General features: G+C 46.1%; 1 protein-coding gene across 2 annotated transcripts in view; it reads left to right on the forward strand.

Moving 5' to 3' along the window:
* The first annotated feature begins 3,230 nt into the window (after positions 1-3,230).
* The window catches only part of CHMP4B (charged multivesicular body protein 4B), a 156,243-nt gene continuing 142,935 nt past the window's right edge, over positions 3,231-16,538 (forward strand). Inside the window, exons 1-2 of one of the 2 annotated variants that reach the window (XM_078652276.1) lie at positions 3,400-3,472; positions 3,857-4,855. In XM_078652276.1, coding sequence (XP_078508402.1) covers positions 4,672-4,855 — 184 coding nt within the window. In that variant the 5' untranslated portion in view covers positions 3,400-3,472; positions 3,857-4,671. Of the gene's footprint in view, positions 4,856-16,538 lie in introns of both variants that reach the window. The other variant, XM_078652277.1, reaches the window with a different exon arrangement.

A 16,538-nucleotide genomic window follows, 5' to 3' on the forward strand; every position in this document is an offset into this window, starting at 1 on the left:
AACTGCAGCACTAAAACAGCCCTATTGCAAGTGGTTGATGACGCGCTGAGGATTCTCGACTCGGGGGGGTCCTGTCTTCTAATTCTCCTCGACCTTTCTGCAGCCTTTGACACTGTCAATCACGACACTCTCCTCAACACTGCAACAGAGAATGGGCATGGAGGGCACTGTGCTTAAATGGTTTGCTTCCTTCCTCTCTGATAGATCCCAAATGATCGAAATAGCGAACAGTCTTTCATCTCCTGTGGCGGTAGGTCAAGGGGTTCCTCAAGGCTCTATACTTGCACCCACATTGTTCAATCTCTACCTAGAACCACTGGGAAATCTCCTAAGTAAATCCGGGATCCACTATCATCTCTACGCAGATGACACTCAAATCTACCTCAAGGTTGCCTCCACTCATGATCTCGCCATCCTAAGCTCGACTCTCGACTCCATTCAAAACTGGATGTCAACTCATCAACTGATTCTGAATCCCTCCAAAACTGAATTCCTCCTCCTCTCCTCCTCACTCTCTCCTCCCCCGGTTCAATCATGGATGGAGCAGATGAATCTACTTAACAATAAACCCATCATTGTCGACAGCGCAAAATCTCTTGGTGTCGTACTCGACAACAAACTCAATCTAATCCCCCACATCAACTCCATTGCAAAATCTGCACGATACCAACTGCGTCTTCTTTGGGGGGTTCGTCGCTTCTTCCCGGAGCATGACCTTAAAACACTGGTGCAATCGCTGGTCCTCTCCAGACTGGACTACTGCAATTCTCTTCTTACTGGCCTCCCCAAATCCCACCTGTCCCCCCTTAAATCTGTCCTCCACTCAGCAGCCCGTTTCATTTGTGAGGCCAAAAGAAGCGACCACATCACACCGTTGTTATCCACCCTTCGCTGGCTTCCAATCGAGGCTAGAGCTATCTACAAGACTGCCTGTATCACCAACAAAGCCTTGCACGCCCCCTCTCCCCGCTACCTGTCGAATAAACTGAAACTGTCTGGAGGCTTAAGACCATCTCCTAATGCAGAAAATCTACTGCTTGAACCCCCCACTTTCAAGAAGGAAAGATCGATGGCCCAATCCTTTTCAGGCAACGCAGTGAGAATCTGGAACTCACTTCCGCCTCAGCACCGGACCACCTCCTCCTCCCAGGCCTTCAAAACTGACCTCAAAGTTCTCCTCCTCCAAAGACACCTCCAAATCTAATTCACACCCTCCCTATCATCTGAAGGAAGACCTCCCATTATTGAAAATTCTATTGTCCATGACTATGGAAGTGCCTTCCCAGTGTGTTCTGGCAGTTTGAGTGTTTACCATTTATTGCAGTATTATCCTTGTACCTGTGTATGGTACCCTTTTGTAACTTGCACACGTCTCTTTTCTCTTGTAATACACTGTATGCTACCTCTCACTTTTTGTTTGCTTTAGATACTTGCACAAGTGCCACCATTGCCTACGTAACGTTTGTTCTTGTGCTGGAGTGCCTGCCATTATTGCAGTATTATACCTCTACTTGTACTTTGTACGTTTTTGTAACCTGCACACATATCACTTTTTCCTCCTGTAATGTACCGATTGCTACCTCATGTATTTTGGTTGCTCACTAGTGTCACTTTTGATTCATGTACCTTAACGTTTGCTTTTGTAATTTGTTCACTTGTAATTTTTCTCATCATGTATCATTACTGTTTCTTTTGTGAAGCGCTCTGACACCTTCGGGTAAAGTCCGCACTATATAAAATCGCATAAATAAATATGTTGCGCTTTGTTCCTACACTTTCCAGCCTGCCAAGCTGTTGCACTTGTCTTTGAGGCAGGACAGCGGCCGCAGAACAGCCTTCTCGAAGTAGGAAATCTCAGCATGCTAACCCTCCGTAACCCGGCCCATCCATACACACATCTCCATGTCACGTCATATTCCTGCCCACCGAGCCGTCGCCAAGGACAATGTATTTTGATGAAGGAAGAAGCCCCACTGTTCCCTCAGTATACCGCCCCCTCGGTATACACCTCCACAGTATACCACCGCCCAGCTCCTCCCCACTGGCCCGCCCCCTTCAGTCACGGATGTGGTGGCAGCGCCTCGTCTGCCGCTACCTCGGGCTTTGAGCACCACTCCGCCGCCCCTGCCTGCTGTAGCCATGCATGTAGGGGCAGCAGCCCCCCCCCCTCTGCTTTCTGCTCTTACCACCACTCCCTATCACCTGTCAGCTGCAGCAGTGCATGAAGGGAAATAAGCCCCCTGCTCCAATTTCTGCCCTCAGCACCTCCCTATCACCTGTCAGCTATAGCAGTGCATGCAGGGAAATAAGCCCCGGTCCTGCTTTCTGCTCTCAGCACCACTCCCTATAACCTGTCAGCTGCAGCAATGCATGCAGGGAAATAAGCCCCCTGCCCTGTGCTTTCTGCCCTTACCACCACTCCCTATCACCTATCAGCTGCAGCAATGCATGCAGGAACATAAGCCCCCGTCATGCTTTCTTGCCTTTACCACAACTCCTTATCACCTGTCAGCTGCAGCAGTGCATGCATGGAAATAAGCCCCCTGCCCTGCTTTCTACCCTCAGCACCACTCCATATAACCTGTCTGCTGCAGCAATGCATGCAGGGAAATAAACCCCCTGCCCTGCTTTCTGCCCTCAGCACCACTCCCTATAACCTGTCAGCTGCAGTAATGCAAGCAGGGAAATAAGCTTCCTGTCTTGCTTTTTTGCCCTCAACACCTCTCCCTACAACCTGTCAGCTCCAGCAATGCATGCAGGGAAATAAGCCCCCCTGCCCTGCTTTTTGCCCCCAACACCACTCCCTATCACCCGTCAGCTGCAGCAATGCACGCAGGAAAAATAATCCTCCTGACCTGCTTTCTGCCCTCAGCACCACTCCCTATCACCTGTCAGCTGCAGCAACGCACGCAGGAAAAATAATCCTCCTGCCCTGCTTTCTGCCCTCAACACCACTCCCTATCACTTGTCTGCTACAGGCACGCATTACCAAGGGGCCAAGTCATGTTCCCCCCTCTCGGGAGAGGTGTGGCGCCGCGGCCAGGGCGACTGACGTTGGAATCTGGGGACCACTGTTCGATCCCCGGCTCCGGCGGCAGGTTAGCCCAGCACCATGTGACTCTGGGCAATAGCTCGCTTAATCTTCCCGACGGCCCCCAGCGCCTAGAGACCCTTACGGGTGTTTGTGCGCTTTACAAATGTGGACTTTAACTCTCCGTGTGAAAAGATTTGAATTGTGCACAGGATGCAGTCGTGTAAGGAGTTGATTGTGCTGCATAGAAATAAAATGCAAAGAACACGTACATTCCAGGTTATTATTCACATTACGGAAGGAAGGGCGGGAGTAGTGGGGCTTTTTTTAAGTCTCGGCCTCGTGATGCAGGGTGTTTACCTCAGCACCCAGTGATGGACCCCCGGGCGCACGGTGGCAAATGAGCTGTCAGCGCCTCGACGGTGCCCCGGATCTTCACAAGTACGTTTTAAACTACATTGGCTCTTGGAATTATGCTCTGGGGCTTTGTGTATGTGTGGCTCTGAGTGTGTGTGTGGCTCTGTGTGTGTGCGTGTGTAGCTCTGTGTGTGTGTGTGTGGGTCTGTGTGTGTGTGGTCTCTGTGTGTGTGTGTGTGGCTCTCCGTGTGTGTGGGTGCAAATGCAATAGGTCTCGCATTTGCGAGAGATTAAGCTATTGGCATTGTAAATGACAATGCCATTTGATTATCTGTTTTCACAACCAACACATAAATAACATTTTTGTCATTTAAAATGCCAATAGCTCTAACCTTTGCAAAGGCGAGACCGTTGCAGTGTAAATGCTTGTTGGGGTACTTTCATGTAATCCACTGACTGTTTTCTCAGCATGCAAGCAGGAAGTAGAAGGACCACGCTAGCAAAACAAATGTCGTCATAGCGCATGCTCGCTGTGCGTCACGGCATCAGACGGCCATCTTAGATGTACACTTGGAACATTGAGAAGAATGTGCAGCGGTCTATGCGTAACCTTCTGTGCACCGGGGAGAATCGATGTCCAAGCAGTTATGCAGTTGCATTACAGAAGGCCAGTTGAGGCCGAGCACCAACAAATATTGCGGCACCAAGCGCCACCATTAAAAAAAAAAAAAGTACAAAATCCAATTTGCTTTGCTGTCCTAATTTTGTTACGATGGCTCGACACAACGTTCGTATAAATTGAGCGGTGGCCATTTTAGGATCAGGCAATGTTTCCTGTCAATCTTTCTATAGACTGGAGACACGAATATGTTCTGCTTGACTGTACAGGGTCAGCTACGGGCATGCGCAGATTACCGAAGCCTTTAGCAGTGACGGCAAGCTACGAAGTCAGTTCTTCGGTTTATATGCCTGGCGCTCCTTAGACGTCAGAGATCTGTACGAGAATTGCATCTTTTGGTTGTGGTGGAGACAGAAGCTAGAGGAGGGGCAATAGGCGGCCCCGGAACCTGGGACCGGGCAATCTCGGTGGAGGAGCCTGTCAGGAAGAGGAAATCGGGGACTGAAAGAGATGATTCAGGAAGGGGTGCACAGCTGAGAGAGGGGCTGGGTCCGTACCAGGAGGTTTAACGGGGAGCGGCCCGGTGTTACTAACGTGGTTTCTTCTTCGTGTACCAGATAGATCCCGCACACACTGAGCCTCTCCTCCCTGTTCAAGCCTCACCATGTCTGTGTTCGGAAAGCTCTTTGGTACGGCTGGGAAGTCGGGCAAAGGCCCTACCCCACAAGAAGCCATCCAGCGCCTGCGGGATACAGAGGAGATGCTGAGCAAGAAACAAGAGTTTCTGGAGAAGAAGATTGAACAAGAGCTACAGAGCGCCAAGAAGCACGGCACCAAGAATAAGAGAGGTAAGGGTAGAACATCACACATGCCCGATTCGGAGACCACAACACGCCACAATTAATACAGTTCAATCATTCCTTAACACCAGGCCACAAGTCCCCCAAAAACTGAAAGGGGCACTAACCAAGTTTGGCAGTTGGCAGCTGACATGGCGCGGTAATTCGCATGTAGCATCACACGAAGCGACATCAGATTTGTAGCCCTCACACTTTTTTAGAAGGTCTTTTGTGAGAAAATTGTAGCGCATTACAATATTTAGCAAATCACATTTTGTGTTGGGGTTGTGTCAAAAAAGTGACGCAACCCTAATGCAAAATCTGAGCCTCAACTTATATATTTATTTTTTTAAACTCTGCCACAAAGAAATTGGCCACAAGGAGAAACATGGCTGTAAATCTGTTATGCATAACTGGTTGCAACATCTTAATTTTAAAATATTTATGGTGGGGTTAAGGCACCTGCTGCAGAGATCTTTTTGTGCACAGTAAATCTCTGAATAATAATGGTAAGAAAACGCTGAAGGTTGACGCGTTTGCTGCAGAGATCTGTGTTTTGTCTAGTCCCAGTTTAGAATCAAAGTAGCATGGACGGTTGATATGTCTCATGCAGAGCACATCATAACCTGCAGATGATAGATCTTTATTGTCACTGTACATGTATGTGTGATGTAAAGCACTCTGACACCACTCTGCATTGGGATAAGTAGCGCTATAAAAGAAATAAATCAGATAGTACTATTTAAATTTTGTGCAAATACCGTGACAGACCAACACATCTGACACTCTTAGAGTGCATGCTTAGCTCTTATATACAGGGGCTGAATAAAGTAAACAAGCATTTGCAATGAAATAGGTCTTGCATTAGGAAAGTTTGAGCTATTGGTATTGTAAATGACACATTTTTTATTTATGTGTTGGTTTTGAAAATAGCAAAATTAATAGCTTTGTCATTTATAATGCCAATAGTTATAACTTTCGCAAATTTGACACCTATAGCATTTATAATGCAATATGTGTTGTGATTTAGATGTGTTGATATTACAAATAACAATGGCTTTACATTCTTTTAATAACTAATACTTAAATAAAAGTTATTGTAATTTATAATGGCAATAGCTTAAACTTTTGTAAGTAACTTTTGTGAAGATTATGTTCAATGTATTTTATTGTAACAAATTCAAGAACAGAAGTGAAATGTTAACATCTTTTTGTGACATTTCTAATAAAGCTTGAAACATTGAGAGAACATATTTGAACCAGTTGTTGTTGAATGGTTGCACAGCTTGATGCTGTGGTGGCGCTGAGTGATGTTGTGGTGGCGACGAGTGATGCTGTGGCGTTCAGTGATGCTGTGGTAGCGCATAGTGATGTTGTGGTGCCCCTGAGTGATGCTGTGATGGTGCTGAGTGATGCTGTGGTGATGCGATAGGTAGAGTTAGTGCGATAGCTAGAAGGAGAGGGATAGATAGCTAGAGGGAGGGCTATAGATAGCTAGAGGGAGGGTGATAGATCGAGTGAGTGCGATAGCTAGAGGGAGAGGGATAGATAGCTAGAGGGAGGGCTATAGATAGCTAGAGGGAGGGCTATAGATAGCTAGAGGGAGGGCTATAGATAGCTAGAGGGAGGTTGATAGAGTGAGGGCGATAGATAGATAGATAGTGTAATTATGTGTCGTGTAATTATGTGACACTGAGTGGTATTTGGAGTGTATGTTGCGTTGAGTGCAGTGTAAATATGTAGCATATAATTATGTGGCACTGAAAGGTAGTTGGAGTGTATGTTGCATTGAGTGCAGTGTAATTATGTAGCATATAATTATGTGGCACTGAGTGTGTGAGGGTGCAGAGTGTGTGAGGGTGCAGAGTGTGTGAGGGTGCAGAGTGTGTGAGGGTGCAGAGTGTGTGGCCTAAAGTAGTGTGAGGGCGCATTGTGTGTGGCCTAAAGTAGTGTGAGGGCGCAGTGTGTGTGGCCTATAGTAGTGTGAGGGCGCAGTGTGTGTGGCCTAAAGTAGTGTGAGGGCGCAGTGTGTGTGGCCTAAAGGGCTCTGCACTCAGCCCATCCCTTTTTAACCTATATGTGCAACCACTTGCCGCAGTAGCCAGAGAATGGGACCTCACGCTGGTGTCATACGCCGATGATACGCAGCTGGCCAACACTCTCACCGAGGGTCCCTCTACCTCTGCCGCAAGGTTCAGGGATGGTCTGGCTGCTGTGGCCCAGTGGATGACAGACAACTGCCTGCAGCTTAATTCAGGCAAGACGGAGGTGCTGCTCCTCGGAAACCAGCACTGGTGGCCGTCGTCGCTGGGCACCATCCCACCCCCTAAATCCTTGGTCAAAAACCTAGGCGTCTGGATGGACTCCTCACTTAACTTCCAGACTCACACAAAAAAAGTAGCGGCCACCTGTGTGGGCCTGCTGAGGAGCCTCAATCCCATACTCTGCTTCTTCGACTCCAAGGTTCGCCAAATGATTATCCAAGCCACAATTCTTTCCCGCTTGGACTACGCCAATGTCTTACTTCTGGGAACCAACAAAGCGGAGATAGCACGACTGCAACGCGTGCAGAACACCGCGGCAAGAACCTTGGTCGGGCTTCCCCGCAGGTGTTCAGCCAAAGCTACAATCCGAAAGTTGCACTGGCTACCTATCGAGTCTCGAATCTAGTTTAAAGCTCTCATCATGATCTTTAAAATCCTTAAAACTGGACGCCCAGAACTTCTCCGGCCACTCCTCACACCCTATGTGCCACAGCGCAACTTGCGCTCTCTAGGCCTACTTTTACTGACGGTCCCCCGCACAAAGCTAGCCCGTACTGGTGGACGCTCTTTCAGGGTGCTGGGAGCCAAACTTTGGAACACCTTGCCAGTGAACATTCGCTCATTGGAAAATCTGTCTGCCTTCAGGAAAGCAGTCAAAACCTACCTATTCCCTTCCCCTTAGGTCCCCCGCTTTTTCCTTCTGTCCTCCGTTGAGTTTTCGTGGTTCTTTAGCGCCGGGACGCCTCTTTGCTGGGGCAGCTGTTTGCGCTCTATCAAATTATAACATAACATAATATAAAGTAGTGTGAGGGCGCAGTGTGCGTGGCCTAAAGTAGTGTGTGGGCTCAGTGTGTGTGGCCTAAAGTAGTGTGAGGGCGCAGTGTGTGTGGCCTAAAGTAGTGTGTGGGCTCAGTGTGTCTGGCCTAAAGTAGTGTGAGTGCGCAGTGTGTGAGTGCGCAGTGTGTGTGGCCTAAAGTAGTGTAAGGGCACAGTGTGTGAGTGCGCAGTGTGTGTGGCCTAAAGTAGTGTGAGGGTACAGTGTGTGAGTGCGCAGTGTGTGAGGCCTAAAGTAGTGTGAGGGGCACACTGTGTGAGTGCACAGTGTGTTTAGGCAAATTAGACTCTTGTGACACAGAGGTGATTCCTTTGGCAACATGGATAAAATATGACGTCAGGAGAAGGGCGTCAACTTCAGCAACAAATTAGCTCCATGTACTGTGGTATAAGCATGTAACAAGGCATGTAACAATTAAGTGGATATGCTAGTAACATTAAAAGTGTAACCCAAACTACCATGAACGTATGAGGCAATTCTCTAAAATACTAAATTCCCAGTAAAACAAACAAACCAAGAAACAGTGGAATTAGGGGCAGTTTCTTTAGTCTAGAAAGACATGTGGACATCCTGGGATATTTATATTTTACAGCGTAACCATCAACGGCAGACAGTACATCATGGCAAATGAAGGGCAACATATCAAAAATACAACTGAGGAGGGAGCACTGGGTCAAGTCAAGTCAAGTCATAACATTTATATAGCGCACTACATACCCAGAGGGTTTCAAGGCGCTTAGGAAGGTGTGGTAAATAAATAAATAATACCCTATTTTTGACTAGACTTATAGCATAACAGATAGCTCAATAAATAAGAGTCAAGATTCGAGGTAGTAGGAGTTTCTGCAGGTTTATTACAGCATAAGGACAGCCTGCATAGGAACAGAATGACAGGGCCCAGCAGGATGACTGGGGCCCAGCAGGGGAAAAGAGGCCCAGCAGCTGCTGGGGCTAGGTCTGGGATGAGCGCGCCAACTTTTAATAATAATACATTGACTTATATACATAGCGCAACACATAGCATTACATTGCAGTAGGCGTAGCAGTGGGTGGAGCAGAAGGCGTGACGCGTAGCAGTCGCGAAAGATAACAGTGAAAAGAGGTGTAACTGGGAGTATACATAGACATGTGATGCAAACGTAACAGAATATGTCATGAATGGGCGGAAACATAGGAGGGGGCTACCTAAGGAGCCGGGACCTCTAACCTAATGGTGCGCGAAAACTGGCAATGACGTGTTACTAGGAGAAGCTGGGGGCTACGAACTCTGTGCTAGGAGCAGAGACTAAAGTCTGGAGGGTCGGAGCGACATGTACCTAAACCCTATCTGGTATCTAATGTTTAGGGAACATGTTGATATAAACTAGAAGTCATGAGGGGAAAAGCTAACTTGATTCTAAGACTGGACCATGCATTATTCTACATGTAGTGCGTGATGAAGAATACTAAATGACCATTAAATACAGTATTTCTCTAACATGGAGACGAGAAGGCTAGACAATGACGGAAACTATTGATGCAGTTCAGTAGCTTAGGAATGCAGAAGAGGAGGACTGAACTGATAGCTGGAATCATAACATACTCTTGGCAGACTCAGAGGCAGAGCCAAGCTGCACCGGGCACTGCGAGGCAGGAAGTAAGTGAAGGGTCGAGGATACAGGTGGGGGCTGTATCGCTCCTCAGCGAGGCTTTCAGGAGACAGGAGCTGAATCTGTGGTCCGGGCCCTGTTGAGGCCTGGAAACGGGGACTTTATAATGGAATATCGTGCACACTGAGAAACGTGGCAACATAACTTGACATAGGCCTAATATTCGTAGTATTCACGAGGACTGGAAACTGACATACTAGAGGTGGACACAACTGTAATTGCGTCATTAATCGGACATGGGGAATAACATATGCATATTGGTCATGCACACATAACATATGATGGATGAGGCGTAGGGACACAGAACATGGCAAAATTTACTTTTCCACAAAGGGGAGGAGGATTATTTGTCAAATATCCACGTTTTAAGCTGCTTTCTGAACGCTAGGTGATTCTGGGTGAGGCGAAGGTAAGCGGGGAGTGAGTTCCATGTTTTGGCAGCCAGGTATGAGAAGGATCTGCCTCCCATGGTGGTCTTGTTGATGCGAGGTACAGTGGCGAAGGCTTGGCTGGAAGAGCGAAGTTGTCGGGAGGGGGTGTAAAAGGACAGTCGAGAGTTGAGGCAATCTGGTCCGATGTCGTAGAGTGATTTGTGTGCGTGGGTAAGCAGTCGGAAAGTAATCCTCTTATTGACGGGTAGCCAGTGGAGGTCTTTAAGGTGACCAGAGATGTGTTCGTTGCGTGGGATGTCTAATATGAGCCTGGCTGAGGCGTTTTGGATTCGTTGTAGTTTCTTCTGGAGTTTAGCGGTGGTACCTGCGTAGAGGGTGTTTCCGTAGTCCAGTCGGCTCGTGACTAGAGCGTGGGTGACTGTTTTCCTTGTATCGGAGGGGATCCAGCGAAATGTTTTTCTGAGCATGCGAAGAATGTTAAAGCAGGAAGAGGATACGGCGCTGACTTGTTTGTTCATTGAGAGTGAAGAATCCAGGATGACGCCAAGGTTCCGTGCGTGGTCTGTCGGGATGGGTGCATTTCCGAGGGCTTCCGGCCACCAGGAGTCGTCCCATGCAGAGGGGGATTTACCTAAGATGAGGACTTCTGTTTTGTCTGAGTTCAGTTTCAGACGGCTTTGTTTCATCCATTCGGCGACTTCTTTCATTCCTTCGTGTAGGTTAGTTTTGGCGGTGCTGGGGTCCTTGGTGAGAGATAGGATCAGTTGAGTGTCATCCGCGTAAGAGATGATGTTGAGGTTGTGTTGGCGGGCGATGGCCGCGAGGGGGCTCATGTATACGTTGAAGAGGGTGGGACTGAGTGAGGATCCTTGTGGTACGCCGCAGATGACTTCGGTGGCCTCGGACTGTGTGTAATGAGAGGTGGAGGGCTACTTAGTGTAGAGTAGAAGTGGTGCGAGTAATGTAGCCTCCGAGCAGAATAAAACTCAGGTGGAACACAATACCAACAAGCAAAGCAGTAAAGGGCTTAGGATGGCAAATGGTGATTGATCACTTTCGCGGCCGCGCGGCTCACTGAGAACATCAAAGCGGCCGTGAAAGTGATCAGCAGGCGGACAAATGGTGCATGCGCCCGGCGCACATGCACTGTGCCCCATCCGCACTTTGGGAGCATTTTTTAGCCCCACTAAATATCTCGCCAAAGCGATGCTTAGGCGAGACCTAAAAATGTGCCTCTTTTAAGTCCTTCCGAAATAATAAAAAGCTATGTGTCTGTGTTTCCCCTCCATTGCATTTGCATCTAGGTGTGAGGCTCCAGATAGCTCCCAGCCCAGATACTGGAAGAAAACTAGGCCCAATGGTCCCTTAACTTAGGCCTTTATTTTGGGCCCGGCTGGAATTTAAAATAGCAAAGGCCCCTTGCCCTGTATGTTGCTGCTCAGAACGAAAGCAATCCACATGCAGGAGCTGACAAATGTGGCCCGTTGTCTGAAAACACACACGGGAGCTTCAGGATTCCAAGAAACAGCATAAAGAAAAATAACTTATTTAACTCCACCACTCCACTGCACCAATATCCAAGCACCGCAGAATTCCATTGAATTGTTTGATGTGTTATATTATGTATTTGTGTAGCCTAAACTTAGCCAATAGGTGGTGGATTACTGTTTATGGTTGGTTAAAGGCAAGCATACAGTCAACAAACGATGGGACTGGTAGGTGGGTTCTTGGAACAAACGTGTACATATAGGTATTGCATCTTTAAAGACCTGTCTCTTCAGCTTTTTCCTTAATTGGAGAAGTGTTTTCACTTTACAAATACTGGATTTAGCTCACTTAATATCACAACACTACATCTCCCCCTTTATTAAATAAAAAGTATGGACATCCTTATCATAGTTCCTCAATAAATCGTTGAGGTGCTCGTACTGGTCTGCCAGATTTGGTGGTATGACGTAGTTGAGGTGCACCTTGAATATGCACCGAAGACATAAGCTCAGATGTCTGATCTAGATATTTAAGCCAGGTCGGCTCACTGGTAATCTCAAAAGCTGACAAACATAGAGGTAGGGGTTTTTAAAATGTGACTAGTCCCTTGTGATCGACTTTCCAGGACGATGCACTGCCACTGTGTGTCCTTTACACGTTACAACCCTCAAAGGGTCGACAGTAAACGGAGCATCCTTTTCCGGTTCCTTTTCTGTTTGACCAGTCCCCTTTGTTGAAGACTGTTTCCTGGGCGCGTTGGCAGTGATCGGCATATGTTTTCATTTTGCACTTTGGAGAAGTGTCTGTGTCACAAACCTTATCAGCATTTATCAATCGATCCAATATCCATTTGGTTGTTTGGTTCTGATGGCTCTCCTAAACACCAAGGTGGCAGGACTCTTACCAGTTGTGGAGTGAGGAGTTGATCGATAGGCAAAAAGGGCTTGACACATGCCTTGGTTGACATCGATTCCTTCTATCGCTGCCTGTTGAATTATCCTATTGAGGGTACCCATGAATTGTTCAACACCACCATTGGCTTTGGGCCAGAGAGGTGTATTCTTTTGATGCTTGACATTGATTAGATCAAGAAACTCCTTGAATTCTTTGCTATTGAAAGGGGGACCATTATCAGATTTGGGAATAGCAGGGATGCCCCACTCTGCAACTATGTCAGCTAGCCTCTCAATGACTTTGTCATTGGTTGTTGATGATAAGTCTTCCACCAACGCAAAACGTGAAAATCTTCATCAATGATTGCTATAAGATGATGCCCATTTCTTAAACGCCCAAAGATGTCAACTGCACCTTAATCCCAGGCATGTGCAGGAAGGTCAGACATTGTTATTGGATGCTGGGTCACTTTGGGAGACAGACCATTACAAAGGTGGCATGCCTTGAGTTTTTTCTCAACACAAAGGTGGCATACTTTCTGATCTAAACCAGGGAGCCCCACACTGTCTTTTAGAGCTTTTTTGGTAGACACAATGTCCTTCATGGATTAGCTCAATGACTTGCTGTCTCAGCCTCGAAGGTGTGACGATTATCGAGCCTCTCAATATGATACCTTCTTGGGTGACTGATAGTTCATCTTGTACATGTTTGTATTTTTGGAATTCAATATCATCAGCCAAGGGTCCACTATTTTTTTCCAAGAATTTGTTGTAATGAGGTCTTTGAGAATGAGCATGTCTTTATCTACTTTGTATAGCAGCTATATTCAATGGCTAGAGTTGCTGGAGTAATGAACCTTCCAATTAAATTGAGATACTCTTCAGCCTCCTTGAAAGCCATAGTGTGGCGATGTAGCAGCACTCGAGAAATTTAGACTGCAGGGGTTTGATCTTTCCCTGCTTTGTGTACAATTCTATAGTTGTACTCTTGCAGTGGCAACCCCCATCTCTCCAGACAAGGTGGCATCTTGGCTTTCAGGTTTCCAAAGATAGTGAGTAACGCCTGGTGGTCACTGATGACAGTGAAACTTTTTCTATATATAAACACTTAAACATGTTTGCAGGCCCACACTACAGTCACACTCTACTTTTACTTCTGAGAATAGGCACGTTCTGTTTTAGACAAGCTTCTACTGGCATGGGCCACAATGTGTCTCTGAGCATTCAGATGGCCTTCGTGTTGAGCAAGAATTGCCCATAGCCCCATTGGGCTCGCATCAACTGTGATGTCAGTATGTGATTTGGTGTCAAAATTGGCCATTTCAGTTGCATTCTAAATTGCATGTTTTCTTTCTTTGAAACTTTGGTTGCTTTCAGAAAACCACTGGAATGAGCCATTTCGCTTTAAGTCTTTCAATTGGGCACTCACTGTAGCAAAATCATGAATGTATATTAGCAATAATTTGCCATGCCTTAGCAGGACCGCAGCATGGTTACATCTTGTGGAGGGCAAGTAGATGACAGTGCTTGCACTTTATCCGGGTTAGAAGTCCTTCCCCCATCAGAGAATATGTGCCAGAAGAATCTGAGTTTGGTTTTGTTAAACTCACACTTTGCTCCGTTCACTATCAGATCTGCGTCAGCAAGTAACTGGCACGCTTGTGTAAGAGCTTTGTCAAGCTCCATTTGTGTAGTCCCAAATAACAGTATGTCATCACTGTAATTGAAAGCATGTGTAACAGGTTTAATTACTCTGGGCATAACATCCTGAAATATCTCCGTGGCAAAGACACTCCAAAAGTCAGTCTTTTGTATTTTAACAAACAAACTTGAGTCTAAAAAGTAGTAATGTACGTACAGTTCTCGCTCAGCTCGAGTTGATGATATCCTTTGTTCAGGTCAAGACGGGAGAAGAGTTTGGCTCTGTTCAGTTGCATGATCATGTCCGCTTTGTGAGGACCAGGATGTCTTTCTCTCTCAATTGCTTTGTTGACGTGGCACATATCATTACAAATGCGCACTACACATCCACTGTCATTTTTTGGCACCACGATTATGGGTGAGACCCATGGCGTAGGACTGGTGGAGCTTTCAATGATATTTTGCTTCAACAGTCTTTCTACTACTTTCTCATCGGCTACTTGTAAATGAAAAGTGACTCTGCTGTGTTTTTGGGCAACAGGGCAAATGTCCTTATTGATATGAAGTTGCACTTTCATTGTATTGAGTCTTCCTGGCCATGAAACATTGACTGGAACTGATTCCCAATTTCAGATTGAGCACAGAGGTTGTAGTTGAGTGACATTGACCCATGTCATCAGCATTGGCAAAACTGAGCAGACACGCACTCAATGAAGTTCACTTGAGGATATGAATTGTTGCTTGTACTTACGTAGTTTTATATCGCACGTTTGCTATAAACAAGCCGTGACTAATGTTTTAGAAGCAGCCCAACAGTATACCTTCATGTTTGACTGGATAAAGCATATCACAGATCGGCTATTTAGCTTTGCTACTGGCATGATATTGCTACTCGCCAAAAAAAGAAGCACTTCAACACCCCATCAGGGGTAACCAGTGCTATTGAAATGCAAACCTTTTCCCTCTTCTATCCCTCTGCTATCCTTCTCAATCCAAATAACTGATTAATATCCACCACTCAAATTACTTTCATATTTCACTATACTAATTAACCACTAATCCTTATGGGTTCCGGAGTAGTGTGCTACTCGCCAAGAAAGCGCTTCAACACCTCATTAGGTGTAACAAACGCTATATAAATGCTAACCTTTTTTCCCTCACTATCCCTCTGCTATCATTTTCAATCCAAATAACCGACTAACCTATCCACCTCTCCAATTACTTCCACATTTCACTATACTAACTCAACACTAATCCTTATGGGTTTCGGAGTAGCGTGCTACCTGCAGGAAAAAGCGATTTGACGCCTCGTCGGGTAGTAAGCGCTATATAAATGCAATTACAATACAATATTAATTGACACACCACTGTCTATAATGAAGGTTATGGGGCGACTTTAATGTAATTTTCGGACAGCGTCTGAAGTAATCTTGTCTCTTCGTTTGGTGACTCTTCTTTGATTTTGGTTCTTCTTTGCAAGCAGTCATTCCTACATGTGAATGTCTTTCCTTAGTTGATATCATCAATGCACATCTGTCTTCTTTACTCATGCTTAATAATAATGTGGAAATTCTTTATATGACGAAATTGAGGATGATCAACTTTGCTTGGCTTCTACTTGTCGTAACTCATGTCTCGCCTTGTGAGCACAGCAGGACTGCTTCTCTTTCACTTTTTAGACCATTATGAAATTGGTTTTCTTTCCCACAGCCTTTGCAGATCTGTCCCATGGCTGCACATTTACCTTAATGATGAAGAGAGAACCCACATCGGAAGCATACCTTTTTCTTCTTCTTAGATGTTGACTTGTGTGCATCTATTTTGCACTTGTGCTTGCTTCTCATGATCAACTTCGATTCATTGTGCGGTGTTTCTGCTTCCATATCAGCAGCTTGTCGATCTGCTTGTTCCTCTGCTCTCGCAGCCATTAGCATTTTCTCTAAACTTAGTGTGTCTCTCAGCATGCGTCTTCTGAAAGACAACCATCGAGGACTCCGAGTCGCATGGCTTCTTCATCATTGAAGTAACAGAACTTAGTGTTTGATAAGCGTGTCGAGTCTTTTAAAAAAAAACTCATCCGTCATTTCGCCATCCTGTTGTAGTGCTTGGTTGAAGCTTTGCCTTTCAAGGTCGACATTTGGCTTTGGTTTGAACTTGGCTTCCAAGGCTTCTTTTATCTTTTGGTATGATGTTGCATCAGTTTGTGAGACTTTGTTTAGCACTTCTTTCACTCCCTCACAGGCACGATTTTTTAACACATTTAATGATTTTCTTCTCGTCGTCTTCGAGCACATCTATAAAGTCATGGAACGTTTCGTTCCATGCAGCCCACCTGGCACCAATGTTCTGTTTTTTTACTGTCTCGAATGGCGGTGGTGGTTTCAGAAACACGACAACATCATGCTTTGCGCACTCTTCTGTAGCCCATGAGAGCACGTGCCGTTTCAACAACTGTTGCTGGATTCTTTACTGTGCAACTTCTGCAAGCACCAGTTTTGTGCTTGAGCTTGGGCTGTCACGCCCGACCGGA

Source organism: Lissotriton helveticus, chromosome 7, assembly GCF_964261635.1.
Source record: "Lissotriton helveticus chromosome 7, aLisHel1.1, whole genome shotgun sequence".
Classification (NCBI taxonomy): Eukaryota; Metazoa; Chordata; class Amphibia; order Caudata; family Salamandridae; genus Lissotriton; species Lissotriton helveticus.